Source organism: Hyaena hyaena, unplaced genomic scaffold (genome assembly GCF_003009895.1).
Source record: "Hyaena hyaena isolate Hyena2069 unplaced genomic scaffold, ASM300989v1 scaffold_146, whole genome shotgun sequence".
Classification (NCBI taxonomy): Eukaryota; Metazoa; Chordata; class Mammalia; order Carnivora; family Hyaenidae; genus Hyaena; species Hyaena hyaena.
In genome coordinates, this window is record NW_024080778.1 from 2,033,267 (window position 1) to 2,050,528 (window position 17,262).

The 17,262-nt window shown below is 45.9% G+C and overlaps 1 protein-coding gene across 1 annotated transcript in view; it reads right to left on the bottom strand.

Moving 5' to 3' along the window:
• Nucleotides 1-441: 441 nt before the first annotated feature.
• Nucleotides 442-17,262, bottom strand: part of HADH (hydroxyacyl-CoA dehydrogenase) — a 48,905-nt gene continuing 32,084 nt past the window's right edge. The window contains exons 4-8 of the mRNA XM_039238798.1: nt 13,810-13,936; nt 11,178-11,267; nt 7,369-7,441; nt 2,261-2,377; nt 442-1,299 (exon numbers count right to left, since the gene is read on the bottom strand). Coding sequence (XP_039094729.1) covers nt 1,181-1,299; nt 2,261-2,377; nt 7,369-7,441; nt 11,178-11,267; nt 13,810-13,936 — 526 coding nt within the window. The 3' untranslated portion in view covers nt 442-1,180. The remainder of the gene's footprint in view (nt 1,300-2,260; nt 2,378-7,368; nt 7,442-11,177; nt 11,268-13,809; nt 13,937-17,262) is intronic.

The following is a 17,262-nucleotide window of genomic DNA, read 5'->3' on the forward strand; positions in this document are numbered from 1 at the left end:
TGGAGTAACAGCCACAGGCAGGTTATTCGTAAATGGCCTTCTCTGGCTACTCCCCCGCCACTGCCTCTTTAAATAACAACAGGCAGAGAAGGACAGATACCATATGTTTGCACACATAGGTGGATTAGGAGGAACTTAACAGAGGACCATGGGGGAGAAGAAGGGGAAAAATAGCGGGGAGAGGGAGGGAGGCAAACCATGAGAGACTCTTGAATGCTGAGAACAAACAGGGCTGATGGGGGTGGGGCGGAGAGGTGGGGGAGATGGGCATGAAGGAGGGCACTTGTGGGGATGAGCACTGGGTGTTATATGGAAACCAACTTGACAATAAACTATATTAAAAAAATTAAAAAAAAAAAAGCAGGCCAATGAAGATGGGGAATAGTTTTTGCCTAAATTTTCATCCTTTACTTTTGTAACTATTCAAGCATGTTATTACAATTTTAAAATTATACACGTTTATTTCAATTCAAATTTTCACCGATTAAAAGACTGCATTTTATTAGAATCAATTTACAGGCAGTTTGCAGCAACGATTTCTCATGGGAAAAAAGAGAGAGCAGACAATAATCATTCAGATTCTGGATGTGAATGAAACCTCTTCCTACAAACCAAGCACATGGAGATATTCCCACAATCCATCGGTATGATCTGAATAAAGACATGGCATCTTATGCCCAAAATGTAGGTTAAGGCTTCTTGAAGCTGCAGGCAGCAAATGTTCACATAGAGGCAAGACGCAGGCGCCGCCCAGCGCAGCACTCACAGACACCGCACACGCGTGTCCAGTGGCTTGTTCCTCTCCCGTGTGGCAGTGATGAACAAAAGCACGCACTCGGAGAAAGTGCTGTCCCCTTGACAAGTGAAGGAATCCAGGCAATTCTTTACGAAAATGATAAGGTTCAAAAGAAATGTTTGCTCCAAGGCACCCAGGGTGTAAAGCTTTTTAGAAAATACACAGAAATGAACAGACTAAAAAAGGGAATTAGTTCTCAATGGAGGAATCTGCTATTATTAGAACTAGTGTAAATCATTACTCCAGATAGATGACAATCAAAATGCACATGGAACAGCCTGTGCTGTGTGAGGGAACGTCTGACAGAGAACATTCCCGCGGGCACTTGGGGGGCTGCTGGTACGTGCTTACGGGGGTCCTTCCCGGAGCCGGAGAAGCTGTGCCTCATTTGTACTTGTAATAGCCTTCTCCGGTCTTCTTGCCAAGCTTGTTCTCTGCTACCAGCTTATTCAAGGACGGGCAGGGCTGAAACAAGGGGTTCTTTACATCCGCTTCATGCCACCCTATTGAGAGGAGGAGAAAGGGCTTGGGATGAAGCGCTGGGTTTATTTTCACATCGCAGCATTCCCAGGGCGAGTCTGGGGGCACAGACTGGGGAAAAGGGTCCCTACTCTTATGTGGGAGAGCCCGGAGGCCACCACACCAGGGGTAGGAGGCAGGCTGCCCCGAGGCGGCTGTATGAACCCTGAAGCAGACGAGAGTGGCCCAGCTGTACCCGGCCCACCTGCTTCCCCAGTCTCTTCCTGGAAACTGCTGATGCCAGTGGTCCAAGAACAAAACCAGAACCAGTTATTGTGCTGGATGGATCCCTCAGTGGCACAGCGAAACAACTTTTAGAACACATGTTAAAAATCTGAATTTGCTGCCACTGGTATTTTGCATCCCCATAAAATACAAAATTCGTGCTCAGTGAGAAGCGTCCTCACTCCCAGAAGTATTCTTTGTGAAACTCGGAAGCACGAGCTCCACTCAGCTTCAGTAGCCCAGTTTTAATAATTATCTTTCCTTGTTCTCAGAGCCACTCCAGTTAACCAGGTACACCTTTACATGGCCGTGCATTTCCATTGTGGTGGAGGTTACCCGAATCAGCATTTAGGGCAGAATGACACCACGTACCACTGTCAGTTTCCTGGCTGTGACACTGTACTGTGGAACCCTTAGAGGAAACTGGGGAAGGGGCACACAGGGCCTGTCTGTGCTAAATTTGAAACTTCCTGTGAATCTATAACTGTGTCAAAATGAAAAGTTAAAAAAAAAGTTTCCCTGTGAGGAGGCACTAGGCAGTCACATTTTTCCTTTTCCTGCCATCTTTTAACTTGAATCTTTAAGCCGGTGGTGGGGCAGAACTTTGGAAGGTCTAAGACCCCCTTATAATTTCTGTTTTAAATAGGCTTTATAATTCGTAGCTGCAAGAGACTACCTCAACTGAAGTACAGAGACACAACAGAGAATTCCAATTCCTACCGTCCACAATGAACTTCGTAGTATCCAGGCCCACGTAATCAACAAGCTCAAATGGGCCCATGGGGTACCCAGCCCCCAGCTTCATCGCGGTGTCAATGTCTTCCTTGGACGCATCACCTAAGAACAAGAGGGCAGCCCTTGTCATATAGTCAGCCCCAGGATTAACTAGAGTTTTACAAATTCGCACATTCAAAAACACATCCAGAGGCAGGATTTCTGGCTACAGGAAGATTTCATCTCAGAGCTACATGCCAAATAGATTGCAAGACTTCCAAAGCTACTCTGCCAAGCTATTCTGTGAGGTGAATTCTAGAGCACTGCTACCTGGTTCATGGAGAGAGAAGGGCCTGGTGGCCTGGAAACATTACTTCTTTTTAATGGATTGGGATTTTCCAACTCCAAAATTAATGTACTACAACTTTTAAAGCTAAAGCATGTTTTTTAATTGATAAATGGACTTTTTTAAAATAGAAAAGAACTAAGCTTTATATTTTTATGTGTATTATATGCATATTTTTCTTTTCCAGCTTTCTTGGTTTTGTAAGTAATGAGTACTTCTTTAAACTCACATCAACAGTTTAGTCAAGATGAAGTTTAAAAAGAAGGCCGAATCAAATTTAGAATTGCCAAAGCAAGTGTGAAAGTGTGTTTAGTAGAATAAGATAAGAGCCAGTGTGCTTTTTCCTTGGAATTTTACGCTTAACGATGGTCCTTGGGCCACAAGAAGTCTTTCAGACCAGAGGCTTGGAATGGGACAGAGAAGAAACCAGACAGGCCCTCAAGTACTCCTGACACAGTGGGAGGGCTCAGATGTGTAAAGCAAACACCCCACCAGGCCAATGCTGAAGGTTCATGAAGAGCCACACTGTGTGGGCAGAGGTGGAGAGATTTACTCACAGCACCAACCTGTCACCAAAACCCACTACTGAGGCCCAGGTCCTGAAGAATGAAAGGAATCCCAAGGGATGAGTAGGCAGGAAGGGCATTCCAAGCAGAAGGAACTGCATGTGCAAAGGAGAAATGAGCAGAGACACAGAAGCTGAGGAGCAGATTCCGCTCAGAGGGTTTTATCAGACCCCGAGGCTTCTACCATGTTAGTGACAGAATGCTAAAGGAAGGCCCACCACACCCTGTGCCTGCCCGCACCTGCTGCTCCCTGTGCTTGGTACCCTCCCTCCTCCAACACCTGACCTGTGATTGGCTCAACCCCTTACTTCCCACAGGCTTCTCTGCTCAGGTGTCATCTCATCCAACGCCCAAGCCCCTACCCACATAGAAACTAGCAATGGTAAGAACTCCAGGCTAGGACTCCCACCATCCTCTTTACTTCATCTTTCTCCACGATTACTAGTTACAATCTAACACGTGATCAACTGGTACATTTACAGTGGCCTGTCTCCCCTCACTAGCATATATACTCCTGGGGATAGAAATCTCATAGCCTAATGGTTCCAACTTACCTAGAGCCATTTAGTCATATCTATATTCAAGGACAGATGATGAATTCTAGAGGCAATTCTGTAATTCCAGAATCAGAGACTTACTTGAAGACTATTTCTTTACAAAAAATAATATGAAGATACAGCATATCAAAGAAAAAAATCTAAACAGTGTTATAAACTTGGCAACTCAAATTCTGAGTAATACAGAGCAAAAGAGGCAAAAAGAAAAGAGGGAGAAATAAAACAGAATGGTGTGTCAAGTGGGAGTTAAATATGGTATTGTGTTTTAGGCCAATAATTCCTAAACTTGTTTATAAAAACAAGCACTTCGCTGAGAATCTGAGCCCTGCCCCATATAAAACACACACATGCACAAAACTGCATCAGTTTGAGGAGGTTCCTGGAACCCCCTCCTTACCTCTCCCCAGTTATGAGCCCCTAACTCTAGACAAGACAACAAAGAAAAGCTTCCTCAGTGAACTCCTGGACCTCTGCATGGTGGGGACCAGGAAGCTGCTCCAACAGGTTTCTTCCGCTGGCTCATCAGCACCACCTACCTACAGTTCTTGGCATCCACAACAAAGTGGGGAAGGGGAGAAGGGGGGATACAGCACCCAGGGTCAGAAACCCCACACAGCCGCCATTCCTCTCTTCAGCGACAGCCACCTAAGTGCCTGTCCTATATAAGCACTTTGGGAATGTGAAGATGAGGAACGTCCCAGGTACTGCAGCAAAAAGAGCATAGCAGCAAAGAAAGACATGCACCATGCCATAGGGAAGAAGAGTGGCAACCGCTCTGAGGGAGAGCCAAAGGGTAAGAAGGTTAAAGTAACACAGTTTGTGTCCAGCTTGGAACACTGAGGATGGGGCCTTCTGATGAAGGTGGGAGTCAGGTACGTGGTGAGGACAGTCAGGGCAGAGGGGAAGGTGAGAGCAGGTTCCCTGGAAGAGAATTCAGTAGTCTACAACAGAAACACTAAGTCTTGAGCAGAGAAAAGGCAGTGAGCAGGATACCACAGTGAGTGGGGGACAGGCCAGCACAGCCCTCCCAGAGCAGCTAACCACCTGGCCCCAGCACCTGCCAGAGCTGCCTGGGACCTGTCAGCTGGGTATTAGACAGGTGTGGCTGTCTGCTCCTGGGTGCCAGCCTGCTCAAAGATCTGGAGAGACAGCCCTGGCCCACAGGGACAAGGTGACCAACTGCACCAACCAGGCCTCAGCTACAGTGTGAACAGAAGCCACACAGACTGAGAACACAGGCTGAAGGACCGAGAAAGAAGGCCCAAAGAAGCAGCTATGAAGCTAAGAGCGTCAGAGAACAGTGGCGGGGAATGATGTGCTACTACAGGGCACGGGGAGCTGGCGAGAAGTACGGGTGCAGGGCCCCAAGAGCTGCTCAGTTGCCACAGGGGCCAGAGTGATGATGAGGTGGCTCTGCTCTAATGCAAAACACATCCTCCTGATGGGCCCCCACCACTGTGGAGTATCACGCACACCTCAGGCTGGTAGTGTTTATGGACCAAATGTGCGTGTCCCCCAGAATTCACACGTGGAAGTCCTCCCCCCTGACGTGATAGTAACAGAGGTAGGCCTTTGGGAGGTGGTCAGGATTAGATGAAGTCATGACGGGGGAGCCCGAGGATGGCATGAGAGCCCACCTAAGAGTCAGGAGAGCTGGTTTCCTCTTCCTGCTCCCTGCCATGTGAAAATACAATGAGAAGTCAACAGCGTGCACCGCACAGAAGGGCCCTCACCAGAACTGCACCTTCTGGAACCCTGGCCTTGGACTTCCAGCCTCCAAAACTGTGAGAAATAAATGTCTGTTGTTTATATGCCACCCGGTCTGTGGAGCCGGAAATGACTAGGACAGTGTTGTACAGAGAAACCCTTCTCAGAGAAGTCTGGAAAAGGCTGGGCCAAAGTCACGGAGTGTCTTCGCTACACGAATCTGTGGCTGGACCCTGAGAGTCCCCCAGCTTCGTGGGGGCAGGTCCAGTATGCAGTGTCTCCTCACCCTCCTGGACAACATGACAAATGAATGGACACGACAGACGAGAGAGGAAGAATCCAAGACAGCTTCAGGTTTCAAAGTAGAAGCGATGCAGTCCAGCCGACTGCTCAGAATGGGCACGCGGAGACACGGTGGCAGGTGGCAGCTAAGCACCCAGCTCAGTGTACCAGAAGAGGGGGCAGCAGCATGGGGCATGGGGACACGGGAAGAAGCCTGAGGTGTGACCTATGGAGCCCTGACCGCAGTGTGGCTGCCGGGCAACAGCACCTACCCTAGGCGTGACCCCAGATGTGACCCCAGCTGCTCCAGAATCAGATGCTCTGGCTCACGGGCCCCAAGGAGGCATGGGGAACAGGGTGAAGGGGCAAGCAGTGCCGGACTGCTGAGGGCAGCTCCACGGGAGGTCTAAGAACACATCCCCCGGGGGTCGGACCACTTGCCCACTTCCCCTCACAGGTAACATGTGATGGGTAGGGTCGCCGGGCCCACTGCCAGCGCGAGGGGAGCAAAGACCAAAAAATGCCTTTCAACTTACAGTCAGATACAAGGTATATCTGAAAATATTATCAAAGTAACAGTATGTTTCGGTGGGGAAAAAAAAACCATTAAGAGGTGGATTACCCACATGCTACATTCTAAAACACTACATTAAAAAAAAAAAAAAAACCTGCCTTTCAAAGTTGGGTAAAATGCTTCATGCATTCTTTGAGGTGTAATTAGGCATATTTGTTGATAGATAAACACAGAAGTGTTGGTTTGATCTTGAAGCAAGTGTGGCAAATGATTCCATAAAACAGAGAAAGTTTTAATATTTAAAGCAGATTTTGAGGAAGCAAATGTGCTTTCATCTCTCTGGAAGAGCTGGTGTAAATATTTTGTTTCAAAAATGACACTCTCAAAGAGTGAGCATTTGTGAATGAAGTAATTGAAAACAATTACACTTGCTTTTTATACAGTCCTATTAAGGCCTATTTGCCTCTGAAGCAGACATGATCGTTACCTCTCCAGAAATGTGGTGGAGAAGGCAGGCAGGAAGCTGAATGCCATTCTATAACCTTGGGCCATATCCCAGGTTTTTTATTTCTACAACAGGGGAAATCATTCTTTGTCAATCAACAAGTACTGAGAAAACCATTTTAGACCCTTCTTCAGGTTTAAAAAGGAAATGCATCAGAGCATCAATTAGTAAGGATGGGGAAGGTTCTTATAAACAGTCGCTGTCACTTACCTCCCACCTGTCACACTGTCACACATTTTAGAACTTTAAGGAACTTTAAAGGTCCCCTAGTTCAGTGACTTTTACAGTATTATTTTTATTATAAGCAGGAAACCTTTTCATCAAAAGCAGAGATTTGGGATATAAATCCAGGCTGGCTACACAACTGCTCTGGCTGAGACTGTAAGGGGCGGAAGTGGGTCCAGAGCCACATCCCAAAGGCTCAGAGGCCTCACAGGGAACCCAGGAGGCCCAGGAACACTATGAAAAAGGTCCTCAGGTCCAGGGCGAGGCTGGTTCACAAAGCTAGAACACAGAGGCTCTCCCACACCATGCACAGCCCAGCCTACCCCGCAGCGCCTGCTCAAGGATGTCACTCCCAGTGAGCAGGCGCCAAGGGCTGTGGCCTGCTGCTCCCAGCCCAAGTCAGGACAGCTACCTCGTTCCTGCAGCCTGATTGCTTCCAGGAGGTATGGCACCAGGAGACGGTTCACAATAAACCCAGGAGTGTCCTGTTTTAGGAGAGAAAAAGAAAAGACGAGCGAGTTTTCAGTAAACTTTATCTTCTGTGAAGTCACCAGACTGCCCCTTCTCCCTGTGCATTATATCACCCACATTCATCAAGCTCTGCATTTTCAAAATTTGTTTTGAAATACCAGCATGGCCCTATTTCTATCATGCATGATAATTTATCCAACAATTATAATACATGAAAAAAAAATTCAAACCTACATGTCCCCACTGCAGGAATCCTGAAATAAAGGCAGATAGAGGCAGACAGGTCACTGGAAAGAACACAGCTTTGAAGTCAGGCAGATCTGGGCTCAAGTTTTAATAGTTTCTGACACTGTGATATCCTGAAATCAGCCTCATCGTTTGTGAAATAAGAGTAACAATTTCCCCACGTTGTGAAGATGAATCAGAAAACACATAACTGCTGCGCACATGGCTCTCTTTTCAAATGGTAGCCCTTACTCCTCTCCTCTCCCACATCCCTTGCAGGAATCTAGAAGAAGTGCGCTCCATCTTGAACAACCCTCACAGGAGCACTACTTCCCAGGCTCCATGGAGCCATTCTTGGGCTGCTCGGGAGTTTCTCATCCTCCGGCCTTTCGGGGCCCCGGTACCCTGGATGAGCCTCTTATACTGCACACCGCTTTCATTGACTTCCTCCTCATTACCATGCTGAATCATCTCTCCTGGAGGCCGACTGTGGGCTTTGATTCCACCTACTGATCTCTTTGGGGAACTATGGGGCAGGCTGGGTAATTTTTTCGATGGTATTTATGTGAAGCTGATTTCCACTAAGTAAATGGTGTAATTTTAACAAAAGGCTATGATGTTCCTGCAGATAGCAATCCTCACTTTAGCCCTGGGCCTTGTGTTCCATTTCTAGCACACACTAGCTACTCCATAAAGGTCTGAATCAAAGACGGCCTGCCTCCTGAATTACTCTTACAGCTAACCTGCCTGGATGCTGTGTAAACAGGCAATAAAGTCGCAGGATTTGTACCTCCTTTTACTCTAGACCAGAAGAAACCATGTCCTCCCCTAGCCCCCACTGGAACAAAGAAATGAACAGTTTTACCGGTGTAACCACAATTGTATTAATGAAATAATCTGACTTTATAACTAGGGCAAAAGTTCTTTTCAGCTTCAAAAAGAAACTCAAGCCATGGTATATGAAGCACCCATTTACAAGGTTAGAAGCCAGAAGTACTCTGGGGAAAATGTTTGCTCCAATTATAATACATGGAGCTTTACATAAAGTTAATATTTACATAAAGGGTGCACAGAGCTCAATAACGAAAAAGTGCTAAACTCACAAAATATTCAAACTCAGTAGTAATCAAAGAAGTACTCATTAGACTAAAATGGCATTTTGTCAATAACGTTATCGGCAAGGGCTTTTTTCCCCCCATCATACTAATATTCAATGCCAGTGAGGATTCAGAGACACATACACTCACGATTCTGGTATGTCAACTAGAATGTAAAGAGACACAGTCCCTTAATAAAGTAATTTAATTTTATGTAATTGTATACCTTACATTTTTCACGCTCATTTGATATACTTTCTTTACTGTACTTGCTATGTGCCAGTACTTCACAAATATTAATCCATTTGCTCCTGATAACAGCCCTGTGAGACAAGCACTGTTACTACCTTTACAGGGAGAGAGGACACTGAGGCACAGCTAGGTTAAGGAACTTGCCCAAGAGCACACAGCTAACAAGTGCCAGAGCCAGGATCTGATCCCGTCATGCTGGCGCCAGAGTCCATGGCCTTAGCCTTTATATACCACCTTCTCCTCACAAAGTTTCACTACAAAGAAAGACACATTCCAGGCACATCAGTGTCATTCTGCTACTCTGGATATTGGTCCACTGCAGTCCCACAGGCCACACCAAGCGCACAGTCTGCTTCTGTACAGTCTCACTGCAGTGCCGATCCTCACCCCTACTTGTACTCTCTCCTTGTGCTCCCCTTCCAACAGTAGAGCTGGGTGGTTTCAACAGAGACCGTACCTTCACCATCTGGCCCTCTACTGGAAAGTCTGCTGACCCTTGTTCTTTGTGGCTGCCTTATATTGTCTGGATGCTTCAGAGAGCCTGAATAACTGACTAGAAAGCCTTCAGGTATCACCTGGGGAAAGAGCTCTGAAATGACATAATGGGCAATTTTACAAGATCACAGAGTTCCCATCCCCACATCTGCTGTGGCCACTCCAATGGAAGAATGGGTCATCACTCTCCACAAATTAATGATTATGAGGCTGAAGATAATCACTGCATGTCCCTGAACTTCCACTTGCTCATCCAGCTTTCGACTTGCTTATATATCGTTGTTCTAACACCATTACTGCTTTTTGCCACTAACACAGCATAAACCAGTAAGGAAGTGCAGCTATAACATCTGATTATTGATGTGATTTTTTTTTTTTTAATCCACACAATTTAAAACAAAACAAAGAATGAGTGTTTAAAAACGAGACTCCCTGGGGCGCCTGGGTGGCTTAGTCAGTTAAGCGTCCAACTTTCGGCTCAGGTCATGATCTCACGGTTCGTGGGTTCGAGCCCCGCGTCAGGCTCTGTGCTGACTGCCAGCTCAGAGCCTGGAGCCTATTTCAGAGCCTGTGACTCCCTCTCTCTCTGACCCTCCCCTGCTCATGCTGTCTCTCTCTCTCTCTCCTAGAAATAAATATAAAAAAAAAAAAAAAAAATGAGACTCCCTAGTAACAGTCCTGGACAAGGGGACTAGTGGAGGAGTCCACTCTCTCAGGCCACGGGGGCCAGTCGACAGATGACTTATTCAGGTGATTCATGAACGATATGAGTTTTCATCGGTTACTAAAGTGCTGAGAGTTCAAACTGGAGAATACTTTAGAAAGGAAAAGTATACTGTAGGAAGAGCCACAATGACAGAAAACATTCTGGTCAGAAAAGTAGATGCATACTTATAAAAAATCTGTAATGGTAGGCACAGCCGACCATCTTGACACTTGACTGTGTCAAGTCACACAGAAGTGTAGCCCTAAGTTTTGGGAAAACTGAAGAGGAATGACAGCAAATGGAGACTGAAGGAAATAAAAACAAAGCAGGGGACAGCAGCTGCAGTAATTTCACATATAATGACTGAATATCTCATGAAGGGAAAAAAGCCCAGAGGCACGCTTCCCACTCAGCCATGCTTCTTAATGGAAAACAAGACACAAAACAAAACCACAATGCCACAAAGCTGAGAAACAGCTTCGTTAATACTACCTAGGGAGTGGGCCCTTCCTCTCTCATCACGTCCCTAACCACCTGTCATGTTCTTTCCCAATGTGAAGCGATGGTTTTCAGTTGGGAATGCAGGATGCATGTGCTCAACCGGCTGGGTCTGGAACACAGGCTCCTTGGCTCCCCTAAGCCCAGCAGGGACAAAAGCCAAAAGGGTAACAAAAACCATTTATGGAAACACAGCAACTCATCAACGAAGGCCAGAGACCCAGAGAAGTCTTCTATTCAGCTGAAGCTCTGGCTCCATTCAAATATCAAACTACCTACCTCACGGCCTTGGGCAAGGCGCAGGAAGCGGGCTCTGCTGCTGGCAAACTAGAAAAGATCCCCAGCTTGCTCTCTGCAGCCACAGACAGGCCTGAAGTTAAGAGTTCCTCAGCTTTCACATCTTTCTACAGAAGAATTCTACCCCAAATAAGTCGGTTCTGAGGAAAATGACCCCTTCCCAAGGCGCCTATACTCTACCTTACAAGAAACAGGATGCTTTCCCAGGGCTTTGCTGAAGTCTACCAGAGATTCAAATGTCTTCTGGCTGGTCATTGGTGTCTTTATGACCTGGAAATGCAAAGCAGAGAATTATGACCAGAGAGTTAGCAAACAACTACAACAGAGCAATTCAAGGAACCACTGATGTTAAATGTCTACACACAAGGTGGCAAGATAATTTTAGTTCCAGAATAGAAGGATCTCAAGTCAGAAACAAAGAGTTTACCAAAATGTTCACCTCAAGACACTGAAGTACCACACAGAATGTACAAAATCAAGGCTTAAAATATAAATGTGGAGGGGGGCCCAGGTGGCTCAGTCAATTAAGCATCCAATGTCAGCTCAGGTCATGATCTCGTAGTTCGTTGAGTTTGAACCCCACACTGGGCTCTCTGCTGACATATATATATATATGTATATATATATATATAAAATTTAAATCCCAGTTAAGGAACTTCAACAGGAGTCAAAGCAAACAGGCTTGGCTTCTACATTACATCCTTTATTTGAGGTCAGACAACTCCATCAGCGCCCGTGCCTCACCTCTCTACTATGCAATGGGGTAATATTTAGCACACTGTCCATCTTGTAAGAGAGCTGTGTGGCTTAATGAGCTTGTACCTGTGCAGAATGAAAGGTGCTATATAAATGCAGAGATCATCATTGTCCATGTTTAATGTGATCACAGTTTGGGGCGTGGTGTTACATTACAACACTAAGGGAAGTAAAAGAACAGCACAGAAAAAAAGCACCACGAAGACGGGGAGGAGGAATGGGATGAGACGGACCAGAAGTCTGCTCTGCAAACACCATAAATCAAACAGCAACTCAAGAGTCATTCCAAAGGAAGTGTCACAAGGCCTCCAACAGAACCCCACAGACTGAACTAGGACAAAAACTGCTAATTATAGTTTCAAACATAATTTGTCAGTTTAAAAGAATCAATGGTAAAGATCCTTTAACAGGAGTATGCATGTTTAATCATCCATTCAACAAACGGCAATGTGCTATAGATATTCTTATAGGAAAAAATACATATACACATGTATGAGTCCAGTCCCAAGTTGCTCAACAAGCTGCTCAACTCCGATACGATTCATTTTCATGCTCACCACCAGCAACACATATGCAAACACCCAAGAATAAAAACTGAATAAAGAGCACTTTTAGAAAATATTTTCTAGAAAATGGTAACATTTGCTAAGCATTAGCTGTTAACAATCAACGTGCTACATTTCCAAATACATAGATGTACATTATTAGATAAATGCAGTTGAAAACAGCATTACTAGAGTTTGAAGTAAATCTAAAAAATGTGTCTTTATCTCCAAAACACATGTACTGATACAGTAACTAAAGAAAGTAATTAACAGGTGCGGGGGGGGGGGGGGGGGCTCATTTGGTTAAGAAAGTAATTAGTCCCTAAGCACTGAAATGCTGAAAATTCCATTTCACCTCTTTGCTCTTTTCTGCATAAGAATAAACACAGTTTCTTTTATTACCCCCACCTCTCCCCTCCATTCCTCAACTTCCTCAAAAGCAGCCTTAGAAAGTGGGAGTACACTGGAAGAAGCGGAGGAGAAACTTTAGCAGAACAGATAAATTCCTATCACAGGTGGGTCAAGAGCTGTCTTTAACCATAAGGAAATCTAGTCATCACTAAACTGGAGGCAAAGCTGGTGGGGGTGGGGGCATGCAAGATGAAAGAGGGAAGGGCTAGGAGGAGAAAGCAGACCCTGAGCCTCTCCCAGAGAGCCCGCCAGTGCCGAGGTCTGCCTGGCTCCACATCCCCCACACTTCGCACGACAATAACTCTTCAGCCTCAGAACAAATGCTACTTTAATAGCGGCTGCTCCTCAGACCCTGTAATTAGCCCCCTGTAAAAGGCAAGCTGCCACATTTCAGGTGCAAATTGTCTATTGTGACTGTCTCCAGCAAACAAGCAGAAGCAGCCCAAACAGGATCACTGGGGCCTGCTCCCCTCCATCTCAAGGGTCTGTGGTCAGGAGGTTCGGACTACGGGGGGCTGTTTTAATAGCTGTGATCAAAACACATGGGAGATGTGCCTCATCTGGGGATAAGACAAAGGTCCTGTTACCTGGAACAGAATTCACCTCAGGAATGGTGGACAAGGTGGTACAGCAGCTCCTATGTAAAACCAGGCCAATAAAATTCCATTTACAATCTGGAGCAAGCTGACCCCACCAAGAGACACTATAAACACCTGTGGCTCTGCCCTCTGTGGTCTCGTCCAGCCAGTGGCCTTTGGTGCCGTCTTCCTGGTCAGACACCTCTCTCTGCACTGCCCATCAATTATGGAACAAGTAAGTACGTGACCTTCCACAAAGCCAGCAGCCCTCTGGGACATCGCTGGTCAGAACACTGGGCTACAAAGGAACAAAGCACAGCAGTCTTCCTAGATATCAGGTGCTCTTTCCTCTTCTGGCTCTGGAAGGACAGACTGTGGCCAGAGAAACTCAAGCACAAAGACCACCTTCTGCCCGCCCTTTCAAATCCACCCAGAGCAATCCCCAGTGGTGGCCAGGGTATGAGTCAGAGAGCAGGACTGGGAGAGCCGGCGGAGCCAGCAGACACACACAAGCCCACTGACCTCCACAAGCTTCATCATGGGCACGGGGTTGAAGAAATGGAGCCCGGCGAATCGGTCCTGTCTTGTGGTGGCATTGGCTAAGTCTGTGATGTGCAGAGAGGAAGTGTTGCTGGCAAAGATTGTGTGTCTGTGGAGAGAAAGATGGTGGAGCATTGGAATGAGTCCCATCTCTGGAAACACACAGGACTACTCTCAGTGCAACCACACAGGGCGACTGCCTGTTGCCCTGATCTGTTGTTCTGACCTCTGGAGGAAGTCAAGGAGAAGGGATCTTTCTACATGAAGCTGAAATCAAGTGACCAGATTCATTTAAATTCTGAAATTTTAAATTAGGTAACTTAAAAGTTACCTGTTCCAAAGGGTATATCTGATCTTTACCAATCTTCCTTTAATTTTAGGGAGCAACATTTCTCTACTTACACTAGTTAAATTTCAATGATATATAGGAAAAAAGAAGGCCGCTATTTAACCTCAGTCACAAAATGGAACCTAAATGAACACAGACTAATGAAAGAAAGGATGCATCACAGACCCTCAAAATAAACCAAAAAAATTTGTAAAGAAACACCTGAATCCTCAATGAGAAACATCTGATGAAAAACAGGAGATGAGAAACATGAACTAAGATCTTTCCTCCTCAAGTTAAAAGCTTTAATTTTCCACTTAATGGGAATTAAAATGAAAACAGAAGAAAACCAACATAGTCCAAAAAATGTTTTAAAGTTACACGGGTTGGTCTGGGGAAGGAAGGAGACATGTGCATCATAAATGTAATTCAAGGTGTTCTGCTTATAAAATCTCCTAAAATAGAAGTACCATCTATTTTGTGTGTGTATAATATTAGTTAATTTTTTAAAATCCATATTGATTTAAACCAAATTCAGTTTTTAAAGACCACAATAAAGTGGGGTGCCAAAGGTATTATAGGCAAATCTTTAAACAAAGACAAGACTTCTAGGCTTTCCTACAGCGCCACCTTGTGGGTAAACATACATAAAACTGCCTAATGCTATTTAGAACCACAATGGCCTCTTCAGTGCAGCAAGGGGAGGGGTCCCTTACTGACCAGATCTGGGGAGTCTAGCCTACCCAAAAGGCAATACTAAATGTGCTTAGAGTCAGGGGTGACTGGGAGAGGAGGGACAGGAGAAGAAACATGAGTGGGGCTGCACTGTGGCACTGTTCACTGCACAGCATGAACCACAGCATCAGGGCCACGGCCACCCAAGGCTGTGCTAGCAGGGGCTGTTACACTCATAATGCGGTACCTGTTTATAGGACCACCTGAAGGGCAACTTGTCTGCAAAAGGTACAAATGAAGGCACACTGGAGAGCACAGTTCGTTAAAGGGGCTCAGTCCAAGTGTCTCCCATCCAAGGCACTCCCAGCATGTATTTGAGCAGAATGGGAATGATGTCACTTCCTCACACACCTCTCTCAGTAGGGCTGGGCCAGCTCTGCTTCTAACAGCTCTCACACTGCCCTCCTTCCACACACACACAGTGTGTGGACAGATTAAACGTACAGGGCTGCCTTATTTTCCACAAAAAAGTTTACCCTCGGGGCACCTGGGTGGCTCAGTCGGTTGGGCGTCCGACTTCGGCTCAGGTCATGATCTCACAGTTCGTGGGTTCGAGCCCCGCGTTGGGCTCTGTGCTGACAGCTAGCTCAGAGCCTGGAGCCTGTTTCGGATTCTGTGTCTCCCTCTCTCTCTGACCCTCCCCTGTTCATGCTGTCTCTCTCTCTCAGAAATAAATAAAAAATATTAAAAAAAAAAAAAGTTTACCCTCTCCATTTTCCCTGAAACACTCGACTCTTGACCGTCTTTGGTTTTTCCCTAACACTCAGGGACCCAAAAAACTACTTTTCTCTTGAATGTACTTAACAGAAAATCGGTAGCACAAACATGATGATTGTTAGCAATGCCTTCAAGCCTTAGTACGGAGAAGGCAAGGTACGGAAGGAGGTGGTGGGGCTGAGGAGGACTGGAGAGTCCATACTTTGTTGGAAGTGAAAAGACGGACTCAGCTGGGACCGACTGTGGGCCCTGGGCAAACTCTTCCCTGGTACTTTTTGTACTGCAGTTAGGGAAGTCATGTTCTTTTCCAGGACACCTCAGGGCTCCCACCTGGAACTCTGATGCTAGAACTATTTATTACTCCTGCTACAGGATTAACTAAAACTTAACCATAAAGTATATCTCAACCAAGCTGCCTAAAAAGACAAAAAACAAAACTTTGTAGGTATTCAGTAAAGGTGGTGGTCTAAAATGAAAACAAGAGTGTAGCAAAGGACAGCTGGTGTCCAGAAGCAGAGTCACATCTATGGTGTGCCTACTCTGCTGTGCCCTGTCACATGCCACAACTGTTTTATATCACCTAAGTGAAAGAGCCTAGTACAATGCCTAACACACAGCAGGTACTCAGGAAATGTGAGCTCAATTAAATTAATATCCTCAACAGCCCTGAACAATAGGTGCCACTGCTCCTATTTTGCAGATTACTAGGGAAACTAGTCTTAAGAGAGTTAGAACTGTGAAGGTCTTGGAAATTATATATCCCTAACCCCCAATTCCAATTACAGATGATAAAAACTGAGGGCCAGAGGGGCGCCTGGGTGGCTCAGTTCGTTGAGTGTCTGACTTCGGCTCAGGTCATGATCTCACGGTTCGTTGAGTTCAAGCCCTACATCAGGTTCTGAGCTGTCAGCCTGCTTCAGATTCTGTGTCTCCCTCTCCTGCTCATGATCTGTCTCTCAAAAAATGAATAAACATAAAAAAAAAACAAAAACAAAAAAACAGACAAACTGAGGGCCAGAAAGGCTTCAGTCAGAGAGGAAAAGAGGTAGGGAACATGGCCGCAGGCCACCTAACTTTCCCCTAACAGTCCATTACTCACGCTGACACGGGAGAGGAGTCAGACCAGTCACTGTCACTAAAGAATGACCACCATTTCAGTAAAGGCCGAACTTCCTGACTACACCCTTCCTGGGGTGGGAGGTGGTTTACTATCTTAGAGGGCTTGCTTCTCTCTTGGGAGCCAATACCTGGACCAAAGAGTCCTCTGTTTTTGCAGGCTATAAATGTCAGCGTGAAGTGAATGACACTGATCAGCAGAGTGACACATGGGTGACAGAGATACAGGTGTCTCCTCTCTGTCAGGAGCAGGACTTCTCCAGATCCCAGGCCACACAGCTAAGAGGGCTCACACTCCAGCAGGCTGGGATGAGAGCGTTCCTCTGTAGCCACTGGTCGCTGGCTACCTAAGAACTGCTTCTGTCATATAATCTTATTCTGACTTTCAGTTCTAAACAGGAAAAGTGAAGTGTGGCTAAGCAAGCCCCAAGGAGAGCATGAAAAAATCAGCCAGGTGTCACAACTGTCAAAAGCCAAAAGTCAAATTCAACTGCAGGCTCTGGATTCTGAGAACAAGAGCCGCACATGTGCAAAAGCTT